The 24,989-nt window shown below is 39.6% G+C and overlaps 1 protein-coding gene across 2 annotated transcripts in view; it reads left to right on the top strand.

The window, feature by feature from the left end:
* The window catches only part of BZW2 (basic leucine zipper and W2 domains 2), a 58,085-nt gene that overhangs the window by 26,660 nt on the left and 6,436 nt on the right, over window positions 1–24,989 (top strand). For both annotated transcript variants that reach the window (XM_032110521.1, XM_032110529.1), the window contains exons 3-10: window positions 425–601; window positions 1,556–1,659; window positions 4,773–4,838; window positions 11,364–11,499; window positions 15,408–15,517; window positions 17,331–17,501; window positions 17,927–18,073; window positions 22,676–22,814. In XM_032110521.1, coding sequence (XP_031966412.1) covers window positions 425–601; window positions 1,556–1,659; window positions 4,773–4,838; window positions 11,364–11,499; window positions 15,408–15,517; window positions 17,331–17,501; window positions 17,927–18,073; window positions 22,676–22,814 — 1,050 coding nt within the window. The remainder of the gene's footprint in view (window positions 1–424; window positions 602–1,555; window positions 1,660–4,772; window positions 4,839–11,363; window positions 11,500–15,407; window positions 15,518–17,330; window positions 17,502–17,926; window positions 18,074–22,675; window positions 22,815–24,989) is intronic.

Here is a 24,989-nt window from a genome sequence, read left to right as displayed (position 1 = left end):
TGTGACCATACTTGCTAGAAGAAAAATAGCAAGAGATGAAAAACAAAATGTTCATACAATGACATTATGTACACATAGCTTGGCATTGCCTTTGTTCTGCTCTCAGATTTAGCAGTGCACAGTGCTACACACATGGGATAGTATCTTCAGCAAGAGAAGAGTATGAATTTTGAAAACAATTTCAATAGTTGCTTTTCCTCTATTTATTTATTCCCATATGTTTGTGTGTGTTTTGGTTTGCAGAATTTCTGCAGAACTGCAGAGTTTCCAGAAATGATACAGGCCAAACAAACTTTCGATGTGTTGACCAGAATGAGAAGAATATATTAGGTGCCACGGTCCTTTCAATTGCTGACTGATACAGGATTTTAATGAGTTTAAAAATTGACACTGTCTCTCTCCTTCTTCTTTCTCTCTGTTTCAGATGAAAAGGAGAAATTTGAACCCACAGTCTTCAGGGATACAATTGTCCAAGGCCTCAATGAAGCTGGGAATGACCTGGAGGCTATAGCCAAGTTTCTGGATGCAGCAGGCTCACGACTTGATTATCGCCGCTATGCTGACACACTCTTTGATATTTTGGTAGCTGGCAGCATGTTAGGTAACCTGCAGAGTATCTGACAGAGAATTTTGGCGATCACTCTTGCTTGCTTCTTTTAAGATGCTGTCATCCTCTACAGTGGAAATTATAACCTGTATTACAATTTCACTGCTTGCATCTCATATCATAGCACTGTTTGTTGTTTGTCGTGCAGTAACACCTCGGTACTTGCTGGATACTGCTCTGAGAAGCCTTCAGTCTGAGCTAAACCAGCATATAATGGCAATAGCAAAGGGAATGAGAGAGATGCTAACTAGGGGAAACAGAGGGATTTATTAGCATAAAAATTAGGTATAATACAGACTCCAGGTTAAGCGCTGCTGCAAATCTTGCTTTGTAGATGTTGCAACAAAAGCTAGCTGAGAGAAGTGAAGGATAATGAGGTGTGCTTTGTGGATGTTCATGGGGACAGTTCTACAAGGCATCAGTGGCAGCTTTTGGCAAAAACACGCTTTTCACTTTCCTCTTCATTTTTGAGTAAGTTAGCTCCTTTTACTGGTCATGTTGCTTTGATTCTTGCTTCCTGCTCTTTGGTGAGAAGAAATGATGTTTTTGTAAGACTTGAGGTAATGCAGGAAACAACAGCTAAAGTAAGAGTTAAAATAATATGTAAGGGTTGTGCTCCAACCTGTACTTATTTGATCACTCTCAGTGCTCTCAAGACCAGCTGAGATTCCTTAGGGTGAACTGAATCACTCAGTCCTGTGAGGACTGTGTGATCTGTGGTGCAGCATATCAGCCAAGTGTCCCTTCTGTCAGGTACCACCACAGATTAGCAAAGCTTGGTCTGTCTCTCCCTCTCTCCTCTCCCTTGTTTCTCCCTCTCCCCTGCTAACTCTTTCCTTGGCCTTTTGCCTCAGTGATATTAACATAAGACTTATTAGACTTATTAAATATTACATTCTTTAAAGTAAGAAATCATTCCTTGCCTTTTTTTTTTCTCCTTTCTTATAGCTCCTGGAGGCACACGCATAGATGACAATGACAAGACCAAGATGACCAACCACTGTGTATTTTTTGCAGATGAAGATCATGATGCCATCCGAAATTATGCTCAGGTCAGTAAAAGCATAGTTGATTACTGTTTTCCATTTATGTGTCAAAAGAGATTACAGAAGAACATCTGCAGACTGTCTAGGCTGCAGTAGGCTAGCTACAGACCAATTGAAAATCCAGTTAATCATTAATCTGTCCTAACCTATACATTTTAGGTAAGAAAATAGGATGGCTAAAATAATCTGATCAGAGTTGGCAATGCTTTGTTTACAAAAAGCAGTCTTGCTTATCACAGTCTGCCGTTGGTTGAGTCTACTTCTAGACACCACCCTTTTTATTTTTGTTGACCTTTTCTGTGTGCAGACTGGAATATGACCACATTTTGAGAAACACATGAACTGTATCAGAAGTCCAGCTTTTATAAGCAATGGTGTGGCCAGCAGGATCAGGACAGTGTTCATTTCCCTGTACTCAGCAGTAGTGAGGCCACACCTTGAATCCTGTGTTCAGTTTTGGGGCCCTCACTACAAGAAAGACACTGAGGTGTGCTGGAGGGTGTCCAGAGGAGGCCAGTGGAGCTGGAGAAGGTCTGGAGCACAAGTCCTGTGAGCAGCAGCTATGGGAGCTGGGGGTGTTTAGCCCGGAGGAAAAGAGGCTCAGGGGGTACCTTATTGCTCTCTACAACTGCCTGACAGGAGGCTGCAGCCACGTAGGAGTCGGTCTCTTCTCCCACGTAACAAGTGACAGGATAAGAGGAGATGGCCTCAAGTTGTGCCTGTTGAGGTTTAGGTGGATATTAGGAAAAATTTATTTACTGGAAGAGTTGTCAAACATTGTAGTAGACTGCCTAGGGAAATGGTGGAGTCACCATTCTTGGAGATATTTAAGAGATCTGTAGATATGGTAGCCTAGGGACATGGTTTAGTGGCACTTGGCACTGCTGGGTTAACAGTTGGACTCTATGGTCTTAAAGGTATTTTCCAACCTAAACAATTCTATGAAGTATATGAATGACAAAAAATATAAAGCTCACGCCTCCAACCTTTAGTTGCATAACTAGTTAGGAGTTGGGCATATATTTCAAGAGCTTTCATTTCTTCTATGTATGTGATGTATAATTCCTTCCTGCAGGAATATGGCTTGCATAAATAGGCCTATGTGAAATTATTACAAAAAACCCATGAACCCTAACACATTCTTGAAAAGAAGCTAACTTTGCATAACTCATTAATGGAAGATAATAATTATATGAGAAAGTACAGTAAGAATTCTATGGAAAGTTCAAAGCCACCATGCAATTCTGGATACCAGTAGGATTGCATAAAAATGCAATACCCTTGCAACTCCCATATGTCAAAACTGTATTGTTAATTAAGCATGTATTTATCTTTTTAAATCGCTACTTATTATTAGAGTGCTGAAGACAGCAGCTAAAAGCATAGAACCTGCTGTCCCTGCTAAGGTGTCTAGGGTGGTAAGTTGCTGGAAAGGTGCATAGTTGATTTAAAGAGTGCTGGCATCAAAATATGCATTGGTAAAAAATGTTTGCTTAATAGCAGAAAGCTCCTTTAAAAAATATCTTTAATAATCTAAATTAGTGAAATATACTTATTTCTGGAAAGGGAGTCAATAGTTCTTGTGTGTCAGCTTTATCATCTCTTAAAAACAGGGTATTCTGCTTCAGGAAAATCTCTGTTATTGGTAAAGGCATTGATTCTGTCTTCTTGAATTTTAATATTTTAATAATCTTTTAAACAAAAATTGACAGAGCCAGTCCTCCAAGGAGCAATTTAAAGTAAAAGATTGCATATTGAAAGATGGAAAGGAAGGCTTCGCTTCAGGATTTGAAGGAGTGGAATTTTCAATGTATTCTCTGCACTTCAAACCAAAATAAATCAACATTTTGTAATTAATGCCTGAAGAGATGTGTCCTTTTATTGACCTTGCCATTTTTTTTCATGCATAATGAAAAATAGAGTTCTTACTGTATTATGAAAATGTGGCGTTAGTCTAAAATAGTATTTAGACCTTTTCCTATCTAGAAGATACCTAGAAGGTAATTTCTTACTCTGTCTCCCAAATGAACCAGTAGCGTGGCTGGTTTTTTTGTGGGTTTAGTCACAGAAAAAATTAAAAGTGAAAAGTCTTCAAGTGAAAAGACTGAAGTTAGTATTGATATTTTAGCAGATTATTTGCATATGAAGTCATACTTCTGTAATTTACAGACACTTAAAAAAAATACACGGAATTCTTTTTGGAATTAACAAGAAGCTTACATTTTCATCTTCTTTTCTTAGGATTCTGTGTGTTTCTACCTCTCATCACGGCCACAACTTGGTTTTTCCAGTTTTTCTGAGCCAAAATACTAGCGGTTAGGATGTTTGGATGTATTTTATATTCTGGAAAGTGAATTGAAGCTTTCTAAACCTAATTTTCCTTCCTCCCCCATCCAGTGTGGCAAAAATGTCAGTTGTTCCCCACATAAACCTTTTTACCTGTGACAGTGAGTCATATGCTGTGTGCCTTTGTACAGCAGTGCAAGTGGTGATTTGTTTATTTTATTTCTTACCTCTTCCTTCTTTACCTTGAGTGAACTCTGCACCTGGGCTGCTTCTGCTTTTCTAATCTGTGGTCGCATGATGGGAAACAAATGGTCAAAACTGGAGAACAAGTGGTTCCAAAATCATAATTGTTGTAGAAGCTTTGGCAAATGTTCTTCCTCTTTCTCTGACAGTAGTGTGTTTTGTTGTAAACATTTCTGTTCGTTGATTTGCCAAGATATTGCATCTACTGAAGCATGCTGACTGCCCCACTGCATCAGCCTACAGCTGAGAGCTTCTTCAGGGGTGCATTATTAGGGGAAGGGTGCCGAGTTACACTCCTCCTCCTCCTCCTCTGCCTTGCTTTTATCTATGGATAGGGTGAAAAGTAGAGTAGGGAAAAAAAATTTGAGAAATATGAAAAGATTCAAACTGCTATAAATTCTCCAATTCAAGCATTGCTCTATGAAGCAAGAATCACAAAATTGAGAGAAGGGTGTTTTGTGCTCTCTGTGAGGCAGACAACACTACAAAAATACCATTCTTGAAGCTGCTTATTTCCCTTTGCTTTTTTTTTGTAAAGAAAGATGGCTGCAATTGTTATACTTCTTAAGTTAATCTGTGTTTATCTTTAGGTCTTCAATAAACTTATCAGGAGATACAAATATCTGGAGAAAGCATTTGAAGATGAAATCAAAAAGGTAATGTTGATGGCAGTCTTTACTGGAATGCTAATGTTTTTTACTCTGTATCTAGTATAATTGTACATGTATGAATGTGGTGCTGTTAGTTATTTTATTTAGCTCTACTGGAAAAGAGGATAGAATCTACAGGAGGCAGCTTTATTCTGCAAGTTCAGCTCTGTGGGAATACTGCAGGAAGCGCTTGATGTAGAGTATTTCTGAATTAATGATTCCTTTGGTTGCTCTGATCACACTCACCTTCTTATTCCAGACTTTTTTGTGCAGAACTATGATATGCTTTGGGATATACCTCTTAATGAGAAGTGGTATTACGGTCCTGCAAATAGAACATCTCTCTGTTTCAAAAAATAAATGCAAATCTGCTATACAGAATGTCTCTTGATGTATGAGTATTAAATCACTCCTGCACTGTGGAATGAATCCTAACCACAAGTGGTTTTGTATTTGAGGCCACAGATAATGTGTAAGAGAAAGTCTTCACCGGTGGCAGAGTGCTCAGGATTTGCCTGTTAGACTGTAGTGGCTATTTGTGGATACTGTTTTGTTTTGTGATACTGAATTCTAAGGAGACAGGAGAAGCCAGGGTAAAAATGTTTGAAAAACAAAATACACATTTATTTTGTCTATTTTGAGTTCCTAGTAACAGATATAAACATCTTTTTCTAACGACCTGAATAAGTAATAAACACTGTACTGTCCTGTAACTTAACAGGCATGCTGATACTGGTAAAACCTGTCTGTGACTAAAGTATCATGTTTGTTAAACATAAAAGTGTGTTTCCTTCTTATTTAAACATTAGAAAGGTTGCTGCAAGGGTCAAATGAGGGCACATTTGGAGCTTGATACCTCACCACCGCTTCTTGTAGCTGAATTAATTTGGCTCTGATTTATACATTCTTGCTCATACAGGAAATTATTTTTACACTTGTGGCCAGCATGCCTATCAACTGATGCTGATTACTCAGTACATCATTCTAAAGACCTAAATTTACCTCTATCCCCACACAAATCTAATGTTCCTGCTGTTAATTACTATAATCACTGACATGAGAAGCGCTGACTCACAGCATTCAAGTTTCAGAGCGTGCTCAGCATATTAAGCAAATGCCATGTCAATTCAAGCTGCCTCCGCTCATTTTGGTAACGTGCTTGGCTTTGCATCCTCTTAAGTTTCCAAAAATTCACTTTGCACTCTTAGTGACAGGATGAGACTGGTTAACACCTAATAATTTACCTCTTAGTTAAGGAACAAGTGCCTCTGATACAAAGTTTAACCACATGCCAGCTTGAGAGAACGCTGTCATTTGAGGTGCGGTGTGACTAGAGCCAAGCTACTCATTGAAAGCCATTGGAAACATCTTAGCCATGCCAACATGGGATCAGAGCAGGCTTGTTCATCTTGCAGACTGCAAACCTCAATTTTATGTACATGCTTTTGGATAGTTTTCAGTGTCAGACTACCTCTTGTATGACAAATCATGAGATGAAGTTTGCACAGTGGTCCTAGGCCGTGGGGAAATCTTTCCATCTGCCCTTCCATTGTCACCCATGGTGCTGGTATGAATCTTGGTGTGGCTTCTGGGGACGCCAGGTATATCCTCTTCCTCAGTTAATCCAGTTTATTAGAGACTTAGAAACTAGGAAGGTGGTTGTGAGGGTGTTTGTGACGGTGTATTGCACCTCCACTGCCACTGCCCTTAAAACCCCTGAGGATTACTTGAAGGTGCCTTTTGCTTACCTTCTCCCTCCCGCTGCTTGTATGAACCCACAAAGTGGCTGTTTCTCACTTAGGAGGCTGCAGGGTTTTTAACTACTTAATCCTTTAATCCCTTCGTGCTGTAACTGATACAGGAGTGGCTGCCCGTGGAGGGCCAGAAGATAGATACATTTGTATTTCCAGAAGGTGTTACTGCCATAGTCAGTGGTTAGGTATGTATGAGAATGACTCGTCGATGTTTTCATGGGTTACTGTCCCAGCAGTGAAAGTGATGTTTCTGGCAGGCTCATTAGGCAGATAGAGCACTTGGGGGAAAATCAGCTCTTCTCACAGAAAAAGGCATGCAAAAAAAACAAAGCAATACCAGCAGTTTCATGCTAAAGAAGCAGATGGTGTCAGTGGGACTTTTCTTTCAAGAGAGATTATCTTAGATAGCAGTATTTCCACAAGTATTTGCTTTTTGTCATCTAGATCACACCTTTGTCATTGGGACATTATTTTCTACCATCTTTCCCCTTTTTCTCTGCTTCTAGCTTTCAGTTGTTTTATTTCTTAACTCTCTCTCCTCAAAATTTCCAGTTACTCATTTTTCTAATGGCGTAAGCAAAACCATATATCTAAAGTTTTACATCTAAATTATTTTGTGCAAGCAATTTAAACAGAAGACAAAGATGTTTAGATGCACTGCACACTTGCTCTGTTTGGTGTAGGCAGCTTAAGTTCATATGAGCATGGCCCAGTGTACTGGCGTAGGCCCATGACATGTTGCAATAATTTCAGTAAAATTTTAAGTTCCAAACTTGTGTTCATCTTTCTCTACATACGTATTTCTGAGGATGAAGAATGCAGTTACTATCTGTCTCTTTAGTGTGTTTGCGTGTTTAAGTGATTTTCTATATCAACTTTTTAATATCGAAATTGGGATACAGATAAATTTATTTTTTGTCTTAACAGTGGTAAATATTACTGAGTCATGAGAGGACGTCTCAAGTACTGGGAGATGTTGTGACGTCTGTTATTTGTGTTCCTGTTTTCCTGATCAAAGAACCATAAGTTAAGCTAGGAACTAGGAAATAAGAGGACAATAACATTCTGAGATCAAATGGGGAGTAAGAAGAAATGTTTTAAGTCAGCTTAAAGTCAAGACTCAGCAGATATCTGTTGCTCTATTAGCTGCCTTCCCCACTGCTGACAATTCGGTGCTGTCTGCAGATGTGACAGACTGTCAGCAGCAGACCAGTTCAGATAATGAGGACATAAAAAGATGCCACACTCCCTGTGTGGGTAGAGTTCCTTGATTTTCACCATTCAAGATTTCCAGATCACAGGAGGTGATGAGAAGCCCTTGTTGTGTGCTTTTTAATGTTGCATGCATGTGTTTACTTGTGTATATCTTCTATGCCCAGAATTTGTGCTTAAAAGACTTTAACGACAAAAATAGTGTGGAACATCCCATTAGGTCTGGTCTTGTGCTTATTAGGTATTCTGAATTTCTGTTAAAATAGTTGGGAGTTCTTACAGATATCATAGAAGTACAAAATTGTGAGCCAGAGCTACCCTTTTCATTCCTGGAATCAGTTTGTGTCTAACAAAAGCAGTAATGTCTGTGCTTGGCTAACAGCAGGGAAGTATCAGCTTGGAGAACGTTCCGTGGGTGGTTGGGAACTACTCTGAAGTGTCTTGGACATTTTGTGACTTCCTTGCTGAGGTTTTTAATTGTGATGATAAAAGGAGAGTGCTTAAATTAATCAGCAGTAAAAATCTGAAACAGCATCTTTGAACTGAATCTTTTGTTCTTTTTCATGTTTTTAAAATGGATTTATAAAAGATTTTTGGGTTTTCCTATCACCCAGTCTCCCCCTAAATATTATTTCACAATATCTGGAAAGTATAGAATAGTATCCTTAAACAGCAGAAAAGGACAAGTTTGAGCTTCTTTTGAAAAATATTAGTAAAACAAAAATTAGGCTAGTAGCATCAACAGTGCTTTAAGTAGCGAGGGGTATGTATAAGATGAGGGTTCTGTTCAAAACATGCTGCAGGGAAGTGCAGTTCAAGAACACCAGAAACCACATTCATGCTAAGAGACTTGCAAGGAGAGCGTTTCAGAGGAAGGGCAAGAAGACGAGGCTTCAAACTCCATAGACGTGTGATTTCAGACCTCCTAAAACATTTGAACAAATACAGATTTCTCAAAATTAGAGTTGATAAATTTTTTGGTGTCCTTCTCATAGAATCCATCTCCATCTTGGACTGCAGCTTTAAGTTCGGCTTTGCAGCTATCTTGCTTTCCTGGCTCAAATTTGACATGAATATGTATAACTGTTCATGATCTACACATTACTGATAAAACCTAATGGAGGTTACAGCTCAGAAGTATGTCAGAACCTGGTCTGTCACGTTAAAGTGGTCGGTGTGACCACTTTCTAATCAAAATCCTCATCTATCACTTATATAGAAGCAAAAGAAAAAAGGCTTAAGTGGGGTACACAGGAATCTGAAGCTGTTTCCTCTTTATTATCAGTCTCAGTACTTCCAGTAAAGAGGTCTAATTCTGATTTTTTTTTCTTGTGCAGATCTCATTTTAGTGTACAGTATTATTGATAAAGCTTTTATAAAGAAAGCTTTAAATCCACAGGCTTCCAGTTTACCCTAGGGTTATATTAAAATTCTGTAAAAATGTTCTGGGTCTTCCACATAATGTGACCCTGGAGTTCCTCTGCCTGCACCATTATACACACCAGTTAGTTGCTGCATTTGGAAATAAAGCACACCATTTGTTTCTCATTCATATATTTAGAAATAATAATTCTGTTCTTCTGCATCCCAAATTTTCATACATTTTGTGGTTGGGTCACAATTTGCTGAAATAAAATTACACCTTGAGATTTTGTAGTTTCATAATTGTTCTTTTAAGCTAAAAGTGCATCTTGCAGTATTTGGCTGAAGCCCACTGAAAAAAATTCCGAGTGATTTGTCTGTGGCTGAGTCATTCAGGCCTGTGTAAGCTGTAATTTAAAGCCAATGTTATTACGTAAGTACTACCGTATGAATGAGGTTTTTTTCAGTTCTGTTCACTGATGCAGAGCAGAACTATTCATAAAATACTGCATGAGATTTAATAATTTCATTAGTTACCTGGATTTTTAAAACATCACTGCATTCAGAAAGCTTTACAGTTGTTGATAAGCTGCTTAGATATCTCGGAGATCTCTCACTGACCATGGTAACAAGCAAGGACAGGGACATGTGTAACATTCTGTCCCTTGGTATGGGTAGAATCTGGTAATTAAGAAACACCCTTAATGTGAAAACCTGGTGAGAATTTTCTATCAAAACAAGCTGTGTTGCTTTAATTGCATCTATTGCTCATTTAGAAAAGAAAAAAGGGTGTCCTTACAGCAGAAGGTCATGACACCCTTTTGGAGGGGTGCCATTTCTTCTTTCTTGTGAAGAAGAATATGAGAATTCTTTTTAACTCAAGAAATTTGTATCTGCAGTACTTTTTTTTTTCCCCTTCTTCTGTGGTGATGGTAGATTTGTAAGCAAACATCTGATGGAATCAGCAGCTTTTTGCATTGAATGAAGCTGTCATTTATTGTCTCACCTCTTTTTTCCCATCACCTATATTGTGATCACTAACAACACATTAAGAAAACATTATTGTTAACAGTAATGCCATTGACAAAATCTGATTTTGCATGACTTTTTTTTCTGATGTGAAGGAAAAAGGGCATCATTTACTTCATCAGTATGCTCTCAAGTCAATAATTTTAATATATGAAATTAAGATTTTAAAAATAGACTTAATTGCCATTTTTAGAATTAAAAGGTGTATATGTAGTTCTGATCTTCCAAGATGAGATTTGTAATTTTTTCTCAAGCTATTTGTTTTCTCTTGTAATTAGTACTGAGAATGGCAAGGTCTTAAATCAGCCTGTGTGCCTGTCTATCCTTTGTCAGCTTTATCAAGAACTTCTGAACTTGAAATATATTTCTTATTTTAGCCAGTAAAAAATCTGTTGTAATCGTGATGTGTTCCCTTCCCTAAAAGAAAAACAGGAGACTTTCCCATCCTTTTATTGTTTGCATGAGCAGTAGTTTTTGAAAGCTAGAAATCAAATTGCAACTCTGTGTGGCTTAACTGGAAGTCTGAAGATTTGAATAGGCAGGATCCTGTCTGCGATCCTGTAATTTCTGTGTGTCTCAAGCCTGTGGCAAGTACTTTTATCTTTACATATACATACATGTATTTGGAGAAGACAGGTCTTTTATATCTAAGGCCATATTCCCCACAGAATCATAGAATGATTTGTGTTGGAAGGGTCTTTAAAGACCATCTAGTTCCAAACCCCCTGCCATGGGAAGGGACACCAGGTGGCTCAGAGCTCCATCCAATCTGGCCTTGAACACTGCCAGGGGTAGGATATCCACAACTTCCCTGGGCAGCCTATCCCAAAGCCTTGCCATCCTCACAATAAAGGATTTCTTTCTAATACCTAATCTAAACCTGCTTTCTTTCAGTTAGAAGCCATTCGCCCTTTTCCGGTCAGTACCTACTCTTGTAAATAGTCTCTGTCTTTTTTGTAGGCTCCCTTCAGGTACTGGCTTGTGTTCTTAGAGAAAGTGAAATTACAAGGGGTCAGTGAAATGACACTGTCATGCTTCTGGATAGATTTTGATGTGATTGCTCTAAGTTGTAGTGAGACTTCTCAAGAAATAAGAAATTAAACTGTTAATATTGATTTCTACCTGTTGTCTACGTATGCCTCAAATATATTTTTTTTCCTTGTCTGGCCCACAGCTCCTGTTGTTTCTTAAAGCCTTTACTGAGACAGAGCAGACAAAACTGGCAATGCTTTCTGGCATCCTGCTAGCCAATGGGACTCTTCCTGCTACAATTTTAACAAGCCTCTTCACTGACAATATAGTCAAAGAAGGTAATTTTCCATATCTTTTTTCTTATCTTAGCTCTTTCATAGGAGATGTATTTTATTGCAACATATTATATATGTTGCAGTAAAATGAAAGTTGGAAACTTGTGACTGTACAACAGAAATCAGTATTTTAAAGCAGAAGCATTTACGGACAGCAGTGCCCAACATACTTTGTGAAATCTAGTAAGAGGCCAGTCAGACAGAAGAAAGCCACAAAACAAAAACAAACCCCAAAAGATTTAGGGTTTTTTGGAAGTCATACTTGTGTATGCAGAATTGTAGAATGTATGTATTATTGTGGCACTATAAAAGTGTGATGCATATGTATTCCTGAGATATATGTGCTGGCATTCCTTCAAGTGTTGCTAATACCTCGTGGGTGAGAAGTGGGACAGAGATCCCATGCAGGCCAATGGGATACTGCAGAAGAAAACTAAATGAATCCCTCATTTTGCCTTCACACCAGTAGTGATCAGTGACTGATACAATTTCTCATGAATCTGTGTTTATTATATGATGAATAAATTAGTTCTTTCAGCCTTAAGCCTTTTTGAAATTACTTTCTTAAGGATTTTTGTTATATATTTATAGCCATTTACCTTGGAGTCCTGATTTTCCAACTGCTTGCTTAACTATTTCTTTCTCTGGTAGTTCTGGCATGACTATCCTGGCATGATTGCAAATGTACTGGTAGTGTTGAGCAGTTTCATGACTTTTTTTGGTTTTGTTAAAGAGTTATATATTAGCTAAAATGTATTCTAATTTTCATTTTAAAAAAGCTATTCTAACTTCATGTTCTCGTTTGCAGCCATTGCTAACCATTACATTTGTTTTTTAAGTGCTGCAGAAATAAAAGCCACAGCTGCAGCTTTGCTCTGTCATCACTCACAGCTTTTGGAATCAGAATTAAACAAGGATAAATCTCAAACAAAAGCACTAATCCATGTTTTTAGGGTGATTGTCTGCAATGTGCTTAAATTAAAGTCTTCCTAGTTATGGGAAGACAAGAAGCATCAGAAAACCCAAATTTTTAAAAATCATGTAAATTGTTATATCTTACATTTAGCATTTTAAGAATACAATTCTTATTTGCATTATGAACTTATGTTTCTAGGAGCCCTAAACTTTTGTCAGAGCTTACATATACTTTTGGTTCTTGGTTTATATATACTAAAAATGCATCCGTGACAGCATTTGAGGAAAGATTGTTCAGTGTCCCGGAGTAGATATTTTATGCAAGAATAATTAAAGATGCAAAGGTAGTTGAGAAATGGGGAATGGAGCAAGGCAAAACAAGTAGATCATACATGAATAAACTCAAAGCTTTCTTTGATTTATAAAAAAACAATGCTGCAGGCACGTGAGTTTAAAATACACAGGGAAACAATTAGGTGAGCTGAGGAAGTTGTCGATCAGCATGGAACTTGTAACATTGGGTAGGAAATGGCTGAAAATGAGATGAGGGTAGATTGTGTGGACAGGAGATTACTCTGAATTTTATATATAGATGGAAAACAAAACTGTCTTTCGTGGATTGCTGACATACTTGTAGTAGAGGCAGAGAAAGGTCTAGGTGGTGGTGGAATCTTGTCAGGGTTAAGTGTACCCTTCTTGTCCCCTGTGCTGGCAAAGTAGTACAAATGCAAAGAGCACCTAATGGGGTTAGTCAGTAAAATAAATGGCTGAAATTACTTACTGCAAATAAGAGGGAAAAAAACAAAGCAAACAAAAAGAGAAGAGTTATTTAAAGGAAAAGAGTGGCAGCATGTGCATAGAGTATAGGAACAAGCCAGTGATAAATTTGGACTTTAAATGAGAAGTTTGAAAATATGTGGGTAGTGAAGCTCTAGAACAGCCTCCCTCTGTCATGGTGTAATCCCAGCCAGCAGTCAAGCCCCACACAGCCACTCACTCACTCCCACACCAGCAGGATCAAGGAGAGAATGAGAAGGGTAAAAGCTGGAGAACTCGTGGGTTGAGATAATGACAGTTTAATGGGGAAAGCAAAAGTCGCACACACAAGGAAAGCAAAACAAGGAATTAGTTCATGGACAGGTGTTCAGCCATCACCAGGAGAGCAGGGCCCCATCACACATAATGTGTACTTAGGAAGACAACAGCCATCACTTAAAATGTTCCCCCCTTCATGCTTTTTCCCCCCACTTCATATACTAAGTGTGATGTCATACGGTCTGGAATATCCCTGTGGTCAGTTGAGGTCACCTGTCCTGGCTGTGTCTCCTCCCACCTTGCTTGCCAGCATGGCAGTTGGAAAAGCAGAAAAGGTCTTGGTTCTTTGTAAGCCCTGCTCAGCAATAACAAAAACATATCTGTATTATCAACCCTGTGTTCAGCATAAATCCAAAATACAGCCCCATACAGCCACTGTGAAAAAAAATGACTCTACCCCAGCTAAAACCAGCACACCTTCTAATACTGATACTGGCATAAAACTTACTTGTTTTAAGCTAAAACTAGAAAAAGTGTTGAGAATCTGTGTATTGGGACAATGCTTGGTGACCATTCCATTCAATTTTGAGCACATAAGCACATGGATATGCTGAAGTGTGTTTGCAGGGGGAAGTTATGCCTAAGTCACCTACTGGTTGACCTGGCTTTGTGAGTCTTGATTAGTCAGTTTGCAGCAGTTAGGATTGCAGCATCATGTCCAACATGTAAAACAAGCCCAAAGAAGTATTTGCAGGCCTCTCTTGGTATAGCATTGTACATCCCAGGTTCCATACAGTACTTCTCTAAGGATTGTGTCTTACAACTAAGCTCCTGAAATAAGTTTGCCAAAACTGCCGTAACAGTCAAGATCTGTAAAGACTGTCAATGAGCTTTACAGTGGTCTGGGAATAGTCTCTTCTGTTCTTGTTTGGTGACTCATTTAGTCAAAGTATTCTAGAAATAAAAATAAGGAGTATCTATCTATAAAGTGGCTAGGAGTGATGAAGCTCCTTCTCACCAGTCGGTTCCCTCTAGCTCTAAGAGCTTCTGGGCTATCTGGGGGTGAGACAGAGAACTCCAGTGGCCAGCTGTAGCATAGGACCGTGCTTTTCAATATGCATTACCATTATCAGTGCCTTCAGTAGCCCTGATGTTGGTATGAGTGTAGTATGGAGAAACATAACTGACCAACAGGCGACTTTCCTCAAGGGTGAGCTGCAGCTCTGAGACCTTTCAGCTTCCTTCAGCTCCCTGCACTTGCTGCTTGCAGTGGAGAATCTGGAGCAGTTGTGGTGGTGGTGCAGCTCTAGGAAATAGGAGGTGTGGGTTTAATGGTTTATTAACTCCCCTGGGAAATCCACAGCTAGTGGAGGTAGAGTTCGTTTGATTTAATACACACAATACTAAGTTGTGCCTCGAGGAAAGAATTTTTTCACTTTAAGATAATATTTGTGCCTGGTACTACTGGCTACTAAATGCCTCTTAGGAGGATATAGTACAGTCAGTCACCTTGAAGTTGCAAATTTATTTAACCTTATTCCAGGATTTGCTAAAAAACATTTGAAGATACATTTTTTAGTTCTTATTCCGGATTCCTGATTCCTTTATTGTTTCGTGCCTTTGTTTCCTATTGATTTAATGCATTATTTTTCCTTTTGCATTGTTCTCAGTCTGTGAATTGTGAATGTAGGAAAAATAATTGCAAAGAAAATCTTTGAACAACTGAATGGAGATGGGCAATACCAAATGAAAAGATTTTCAAACAATCTAGCATAATTCAGAAAACTACTTTTGCATTAAAGAAAAAAATACATGTTTCGGCTCTACGTGTTTGGTTCTGTTGTCATAAATGTATTTTCATTCCATAGTCTTGTAACTTTTTTGTAACCTTGTACTTCTTACAGTCAACTCTAATTCATGTTGAAAATTGCTGAAACATGTTTTGTGCTTTTCTCTAACAGGGATTGCAGCCTCCTTCGCTGTAAAGCTTTTTAAAGCATGGATGGCAGAGAAAGATGCCAATTCCGTTACCTCTGCTTTAAGAAAAGCCAACCTCGATAAGAGATTACTAGTAAGTACAGTATATTTTCAATAATCCTTATCTCTCCCAGGGAAAAAGAAGGAAATGAAATACAGATGGTAGTTTGCTGTAAGCATGTTAACTCCCCCTCAGACTCTGTTAGCATTTCTAAAATGTTTTGAAACACAGCAATATTGTTATGGCTGTAGCATTGATACAGGTTCAGGAATATTAAGATTCACATGTTTTTGCATTCTGTCTCTTATTTTTCCTATAGTCAGATGCCTTCTGAGAGACTATATATATGGGGCTTGGGAATTAAGTAAATGGGTTTTTTTCCTAACCACTGCTAACAAAACATACCAGCAAATGGGCATGAGAAGTTTTATTTCTTAAAACGTTTTCCTTTTGTAAATAATATGTAAACTATAAGTAGTTATGATTAGAATGTAAGTTTCTGAAGTGTTTAGTGTAGTGAATGAGTAGTAAGCAACTTTCTGCAGCAGTAGCCGTCTAGGTAGCATAAATGGTCCTGCAGTGGTGACAGCAGACGTAGTAGGTGCAGTGCAGGAAGGCTTTCAGCCTTAGGACTCAAAACCTGTGTTCTGAATTTGTAGCAAGGTATTCAGAGAATATATGAATATGTAGCAATTTCATGTGCCTTTTTTTCCCAGTGTCTTTCTGAAGATCATTTGGGGTTTTCTAGTCGTCAGAAAGATTGCTGCTGTGATAATCCAGTCAAATACACATCCTGTGTCACACTGCCTGGAGACTCAGCAGTGTTTTCTGTTTCTACCTCAATAATATATAATTAAGCAAGTATCTTTCAAAAGTGAAGCAGCCTCCCACTCCCCTCCATCTCTTCAATTTGTACTTGATTTTAAGTGTCCAAGTCGTAAATAATTTGCCATTAGGCTGGGAAATGGGCCGTTTATGGGGGGCGGGGCGGGGGGGGGAGGGAAGAAAACTGCATCTTATTTGTATTTCAAGCTTGACTGACTTAAACTTTCAGCTGTTGGCTCTCATTACTCTGCTCTATTAAACAACTGTAAAGTATCAGATGATGTGGCCTAGCAAAGATGCCTTCATGAAAATTTCTTCTTAATCTCATTAGTCAGTAAGTAAACAGATGGAGAGTCTCTAGCTTCTTTGTTAAAAAAAAGTGCTGTCCATCCCACAGATCATTGTTAAGACACCAAGAATGGATGGTAAGCAAATGCCATTGAATGCTTTCCAAGATGGGGCATTTGCTATAGTAATTTTTAAGAATAATTTTAACTTTTCTAAGTAGCTGGACTTTCATAAATTGACAGTGTCTTTAAATTAGAAATGCCCACAGGAGTTAATGTTAACTGTACATAGTGGATTTTGTGATTTTTGTTAAATGATGCATTAATGGTAGGCCAGGGTGCCTGGGCCACTTATGTATTCTTGAATGTATTTTTATTAAGAGATAAATGTGTACATGTGCTGGGAGGGCATGATAAATGTGCTTTGCCTGTAGTGGCTTTGCCATCTATTCCTTTCTACTTTCCCTACAAGACTCTTGGAATCTAGAAAAAGTGTTTTGAGCAATGTGTGAGGACTGTTTTGAGCAATGTGTTCAGCTCATGGCTATTCATAAGTACATGCACTTCACATGGAGTGGGTGCTAGCTTATTTCCATAACTGGACATCATTTTTTCCCTCCACTACAGTGAAACACTGCTATATCAATGAACTGTTGACTTTTCCAGTGTGGATACAAGCAGTGTTTTAAGTGAAGTGACAGGTTATTCCCACTGTTTATTCTTAAAAAATGTTCTTTCCATTCTGTCAAGAGTCAAAGTGGGTTATTTAACAGAGAGCATTCCTGTCTTTTTAGGAACTATTTCCAGCCAACCGGCAGAATGTGGACCATTTTGCCAAGTATTTTACTGAAGCAGGTCTAAAAGAACTCTCAGATTTCCTCAGAGTTCAGCAGTCACTGGGGACTCGTAAAGAACTTCAAAAAGAACTACAAGAACGTCTGTCTCAGGAATGCCCAATTAAGGAGGTAAAAGTGGTTTTTTACAACTTTTTGTTTATATAATCACAATCAAAGGCTTAAATCAACATTTGGTAGAGAGCAACAGATTTCTGGTTTTTGCTCTGTGTTTAAGACTAAAGCAACCAAATATCATCTGGATTTACAAGTGCAGATGTCTGTGGGGCGTGGGGGGGTTTCCTTCATTTATGCTTGAGAATGTATTTCCTTTAATTGCATAAATGTTAGGTTGGAGGAGAGGGACAAAACCTGTAGTCAAGTTATAGTAATGTCTCTAAATAAAAACGTGCCAAATACTTCCTTTTTATTATTCTTGTTCTAATTCTGTTTCTTAATACTTCTACACTGTGGTGTTAGTTGTAAATGACTACAAGTATTTGGAAAGTCAGCATAGTTTCTGGTTCATTGGAAATCTCCCTTTTTTCCTTCTCCAGGTAGTGCTTTATGTGAAAGAGGAAATGAAAAGAAATGAGCTGCCAGAGCCAGCAGTGATTGGTCTCCTGTGGACCTGTGTCATGAATGCTGTGGAATGGAACAAGAAAGAAGAGCTGGTTGCAGAGCAGGCCCTCAAACATCTAAAGGTGTGTGCATGGGTGAAAAGGAATAGGAAGCTGTGAATTCACAGAATAAATTCTTTGGCTGTCAAGTTTTTACCTGTTTAAATCCAGGAGATTTAAATTTTTGAAGGCTGATGCTGAGCATACTAAGTGTTTTGTATAGTCTGACATCAGGCAAATGGATGCAAAACTGAGATAGTTCAGATCATTGAGTGCCCTGAGCCCCACAGTGCAGAGAGCCAGGGCAAGCCAAGGTGGTCCCAGCCTGAGCACCTCCCCCTTGTGCTTTCCCAGGGTGCCGGGTCCCGAGAGGCTCCTTGCACTGGGGACAGGGCTAAGCAACTGCTGGGACTCAGCCTGTTCAGACCTGACTAGTAAATCTGACTAGTAAGCCTGCAGGAACTGCCTTTGCAATGTCTTTGCCAGAAGCAAAGGCATTTTGGGAGCATGGTGGGGCGGCACCTGCGCTGGCTTTGCAGAGAGCTGGTTAGATCCAGGCAGGATGTGAGGCCAGAATCTGTGGATCGGTTATTGCCGATGTCGGCTGTGGGAGCTGGATATTCAGCTGTCACTGTTATTCCCCAGAGAGCGGCGAGTCACCACACAAGTCCAGGTTGCAAAGTATGGCCAAAGGGACCTCATTTAATCACCTATAACCTTTATATCATGGTTCACAACAGAGAAATTACATGATTGGCCTATTGACCCACCACCTGCCGAGGTGATAGGTTGAGCAGTAAGACACCCATTTCCAAATATTATTCTCACAAGACTGAAAACAATTCCACTGTCTCACAACAACCTGCAGGTGCAGAAATGGTTTACATTCTTACAAACTGTTGTCCATATAGTTCTCATGAGAATGAAAGCTTTCACAGAGAAGCTGTGAGAAGCTGGATTTCTCTAACTGCTTTCTTACGAGAAAGCAAAGTTTCACAGGAAAGTTCCTCTGCTAGCCCTTGCTAGCATCCACACTCAGCGACTTGTCAAGTGATATGCCAGGAGCTGGCTTGGGACTGTGTGTACATACAGTGTGGCTACTCTCTGATCCAGCTACTGTCCTTGAGGATGAGGGAACTGAATACATAGAAAGACAGGCTGCAATACTGCAGTACCACCATTGCATGTTGGTACAAAACTCTCAAGACCTTGGGATAGAAAAGAAACCCCAAACCAGTGCAGAGGCATCAAATCACTGCCATCATTGGTATTCCTGAAGTAATTGTGCAGTGCAAGACACTGGATCTGAGACCAGAGGCAGAGGCTTTTCAGCAGACTTAGTCCTTTGAAACAGGTAACTTATGACTAGAAGAATACTAACTCATAGCCAGGGCTTCAAAGGTTTGCCTTGGAACAGAAGCAATCTGGGCTTTATTTTTTATGGTAAAATAGATCTTTCTTCATATTGGATGTCTCTCCATGGTTGGGTGTTCCCATGTTGGTTTAGCTCCTACTGCTGCTGTCCTTTTGTCTGAATTCCATTTCCCAGTCGGTAATCCTAGAAATGCAGTTGCTTGGGATATTGTGTAGTCTTTGATGGTAAGACTGAATGCCTTCAGGTTTTCTCAAGTGGCTCAAATAGCAGTAGAAAGACAAGATAGTTTCCAGAGGGGGGCGAGACATTGTTTTTCTTGTTCTTTTGATGTAAAATTTGATTATCTCTCTTTGAGTTGTAACAAAGTATCCACTTAGATTTATTGTCTAGTACTGCAGGGCAAATTAACAAACACTTTATTGAATATTTGAACACTGGGAAAAGAGAAACATAGCTGGCTTTGTACAAATACTGTTGACTGGATGTTTAGTCCTGTGTATCTCACTGATCCAAGCCATCGGCTATATATGTATCCCCACTGAAATTAGGTAAGGCATTTTGCCTATATAAGATAGGCATCTTTCTAGCTACATACACTTTCTAAAAGAGCACAAATTTGTATGGCGTATTTACTATTTGCACTTAGAGGTAAGATTTTAATAGAAGCAATAGAAATAGAAATTTAGACTTTGATAGCTGCTTCTTTACAGTTCAGTGCTCAAAAGTGAAACAGCATTTTTCCCATCCTTCCTCTTTGGACAGGTGGAGACAGATCTTGGATCCTTCTCTTTGGGCTCTCAGCTACCTCAGTGTATGAGCCAACTCCAGAAACTGGATTAGCAGTGTTAGGGTGATAGAGAGCTTAGTTCTGTGCCCTCCTATGTCTCAATGTGCCAGGAAACAGTCAGAGAGTTGCTTTGACCTGGTGGTGTGATTGGGATGTGTATAAATACATAATTGATGTGTGATGTGTCACATGGTGGGATTTATTCTTGTATGGCTCTAGCTGGCAGGTAACTTTCACAAAGCACATTGCCAGAGCTTTGACACCTGAGTACCGCTCTCTAACTTACCAGATTCTTTCAGTAAGTTGTACACAAGGCACCCCTGGAAAGACGTGTCAAAATACAGAGTATCGACCTAGTTTACAGATCTTAAAAAGGATGGGTGGCTACCTAATGACAAGGATGAGGCAGGCAGCCATGAACCAGAATACTCGGGCAGTGCAGTAAAAGTCATGTGTGCCATCCATATGGCAGGACCAGCAGGAGCTGACCTCAGGAGGAGACAGGGCAAGCTGTTCAACCCTGAATCTCACAGAATAAGCTCCTCCTCGTCCCAGTAACCTCACTGTGACACTGGGGCTTAGTGCCTAGGCCACCTCCAATGCAGAGAAGAGATGTTCTCCATGGGTGGGGAGAATCTTCTGGACAATTCTCACTGGAGGCAAGGCTCTGGAGAGCTTCACAGCAGTGTGGGTGCTGACCCCCTGCTCCCTAACATGATGCAAATGGAAAATAATGCCACTTGCTCAGCCACCTTTCAGAAGAAGGTTCCTTAGTCAGTTAGACATTTGTGAAACTCATAACTGTGCGCCTGTACCAGTTGAGAAGTGAGGGAGGAATGTGAAGGGAATAGAGTCAGATGTGGCAAAATGAAGATAATTTACTTCCAAACTGAAAACCTAGGATTTTTGTTAGAAGTTACTTAATGTTTGTAGACAGCAGCACAGCAGCACTTCACAAACATATGGATGGGGGTGAGTTCTGCTGAGGCTGTTAAATAAACCAACTGCACTGTATATTGCCCTGCCTCCCTGCAACTTGCCTAGATACCAGCTCCATGCTACAAGGGCTAAAAAAGGAAAAAGAGCTACTCACAGCCTGCACAGGTTTTTCAGTGCTCTTACCAAAGCACTGACATTGTTTCTAAAGATGTGGCTACACCTGCCAGAAGAGGAAAAACTTGGCCTCTGGTGTTAGCTATACCTAGCCATTTTAAGGGAGTTTCTTCCAAAAGTGCTAAGTAGCATCAGCCTGCTGAGCTGCTCGTTGCTATTGTGGTTTTGTGCTCTCTTTTTCTGAAATAGCTGATAATTATTCTAAAACACGTTTTGGGACAACCTTTCAAATTTCAGTTGATTTTCATGTATTTTGGTAGTTATTTCCATGGATCATATTGGGTAAAACCGTCAGGGTTTAGCCCCTTGCAGAGAGATGCTGAGGTGCATGTACTTTTAAACATGCCCTTCAGTGCTGTGGGTGATGGGTGGTTTGTCACCTGACCAAGACCAGCAGCAGCCCTGGTCACTCAGACCAGAACTCTGTGATATCAGGCCATTGCAAATGCAGCTGGAGAATGCCAAACTGGGGGTTACTGAAAACTAGGAAGAAAGGCTGAGCTGTTTAGTGTAAGAGCAGATGAAATAGTAACATACAGTGTATATTTGGCTAGGGTTTCTGAAGATCAAAGGTAATTTGACTTCATCTCTGAAAAATGCTCTTAATATTAGCTTAAATTTAAGATGGCAGTCTTAGCTGGACTCATCACAGGCTAAGATGACAGGAAATTTGAGAGATATGGACATAAACACTAGCTTTTAAGGAAAGATACGGTCCTTCAGTGTAATTTTTAGTCTCAAGATCTGAAATAGGAGGGGAAAATTGCATAACAATAAGTTTTTGCTTTGTTTTTATTATATTAATAAACTCCAGGAAAAGATAATGAAATGTACCACTCCTGTCTGTCTGAGTAACATTAGCAGTTAATACTGTGCTTGGAAAATGTTGCTGTTTACCAGAGAAAAGGGTGTCATGGTACTCTTGATCGTGGTAATGAGAAAAAATAAGGACAGCTGATTACAGTTAACTTGGAATAATTTACTTTATTTCAGTTTCCTGGGACTTCTAAAACCCCTGTGAAGCTAGAGATATTTTTTTCATGTACTTCATCCTGGGATGTCTTACATTATGAACATCTGTAAAGTATCACTCCTGAATGAACAGAATGCTGCCATGTGAAATGTATGACAGCAGTACTGCTGAATTGTGGGCTTTATAAATTTATTTTACAGAATTCAGTAACTAAGCGGTACTGAATTTTAGTTTACAGCATGCAGGACATGCTACAAAAAATCATGGATATTTGTGTATATGCATTGTATGTGTTTAAGAAAATGCAGGATGCAAGTAAATCTAAGGTTTCAGTGAAACATTTTCAGGGATGAAATTCATGATGTTTGTTCTAAAAAGTTTATTTTTATTTTAAGAGTACTGACACGCATTTTGTTTTTTACCCTCTCTTCCTTTCAGCAATATGCCCCCCTCCTTGCTGTGTTCAGCACTCAAGGCCAGTCAGAGTTGATCCTTCTCCAGAAGGTACAGGAGTACTGTTATGACAACATCCACTTCATGAAAGCCTTTCAGAAGATAGTGGTACTCTTTTATAAAGGTAAATGTGTATAATCCACTGTTGTATTCTGTTCTTGGATTCTCAGTGCCAGCCACTCACCTATGATGTTTCACCAGGTAGTGCATATGAGAAGGCTGTATTGCCATTGAAATCTGGAAAACTTTGTGCTTTGATAGTTCAAAGGAGCGTGTGACTGCAGAGAAAGCCAAAACAATCCCTTCTCTCCCTCTGTTGCTTTCATCCCATGTTCAAGAAGCGTGAGCAGGATCAAGTACTGTCCATTCAGTTCAAGTGCAGTTTAGTCCTTGTAGAAAACCAGTTCTAGGGAGGCATTTCTATAAATTTCTGGCAGATTTCAAAAGTATATCAGAGCTTGGTTTTAAGAAGCCTTGAAAGTGTAAACCCTCTTAGCAGGAAGATTTTTGAGGGGTTTGGAGTTGGGGGTTTTTTGACTCACTCCCTGCCAGAAGGAGCTTTCCTTATTCTTCTTTCCCTGCCAATTTTTTGCAGGTGCTATAGTTTTGATGGATTTCATTTTTATTATTGTGAAATTGACTTCTTCACAAGTTTATTCTGATCAGGTTGTCATAGAGACTAATGGTCTTGCACTGCATGTGATGGATGGGTGCGAAACAGTTTGTTGTGACGTTCTTGCTATAAATAGTTAGAGGAGAAAAATCAGCAGGAGTAGAAACCTAATGTTGATCTTTGTTCACCCAGTTGAGTCCAGGTACATGTTCAAGGCAAATGAGTTCCAGCTGTTAAAATAATTTCATGGTTTCAGAAGGCAGAAGGAAGTGAATTGTGGATTTATTTCTATCCTTCTGTCAGTATAGTGTGGCCTCAATGATAAATGAAAAGCAATGCACCTTGTCCTTCTGCCCTCAAATTCTACAATTTGTAAATACTATTAATGACTGTAGAAAAGCTTGAAGCTGCAAGCTGCAGCAATCACTTGATTCAAATTTCTTTGGAAAAGAACATTTGCTTCGGACATGATGAATGAGAGGCGTAATTGCTGTGCACTCAGAGTGTAAGTGGTGGTTAAACCAGAAATAGTCTTGTGTAGGATTGACTTCAGAATTTTTGTAGATTCATTCCTGTATTAGCCTGCAAGAGCAACCCTGACTTTCCGAAGCGTTTAAAAATTAAAAAGAAAATAAATCACTGAATTGTATATTAACATGCTTGAAGAAGAACCCAGTTCCCATCTACTCTGCTCACCCCACATGCTCTTGTTCTGACTCTGGAGATTACTTGGGCAGGCTTGTTCGGAGGGCTGAGAAGACTTCAGCCTCAGCACTACAGGTGCCACAATTCTGTTCAGGATTGACATGATGTCTAGAGGAGTGTTTGGAACTACCATATGGCCTGTCCAATATGTGCTGTGCCTGTATTCCTGCTTGGAATATCTGGGACAGGCGTGCTGCAGCACCTGCCTCTCTGCTGTCTGATGCAGTCAGGCGGCAGCACAGCTGCCAGCCCTTCCTGGCCCCGTTTAGGCTGAAGCTGGATCTGCCCTGTTTGACAGACCTGCTGCCTGCTGGCACTGCTCGCCTGACCTTACAGCCACTGCCACAGGGCCCTTCTGGGTGCTAGACACAGAGAGCATCAGCTCCATCTGGTTTTGGCAGCTTTGGAGTTAAACAGTGTCCATTAGGTGAGGACATGGTATTTTGTCAACCAGGGGAGATTGTGGGAGCACTAGGCCTTCAATTCCTGTTTCTTCCACATGACTCTATTGAGCTTTAGTGTCTCATGGTGTGGCTTGTGCAGTGCCATGCTGCCTGCCTCTTCTTTGCTTCAGTGCTGGTAGATTTCATCCTCTCCTTCCCCCAGTTCATATCTATCCACTAAAAATGAGCCATCAAGTCTTTTTAGAGATGTATACTTTATTTAAATAACTTGTCAAAGACCGCGTATCTTCTGTTTCCTCACAGCCAAGGAAAAAAGCCCCCTAAAGCTGTTACTGGCTGTGCCAGTGGTGAGAGAACAGCAGACACCCTTGTTCCCCTTTCTGTTGTTCTTAAGTGTAACATGCACAAGATCCAGAGAGGTTTCAGGGTCCCTAATGAACTTCATCTAGTGACAAATAAAGGTATCTTGAGTATCTGTGAATGGGCAGACAGAAATGCAGCTTTGTACCAGCATGAATGTGGACAGTTTGTTGCTTGTTATTCATTGTGAGGGAGTTCTTCCTGGGCATAAAAATAG

Source organism: Corvus moneduloides, chromosome 1 (genome assembly GCF_009650955.1).
Source record: "Corvus moneduloides isolate bCorMon1 chromosome 1, bCorMon1.pri, whole genome shotgun sequence".
NCBI lineage: Eukaryota > Metazoa > Chordata > Aves > Passeriformes > Corvidae > Corvus > Corvus moneduloides.
This window is presented reverse-complemented; position numbering and strand designations above follow the sequence as displayed.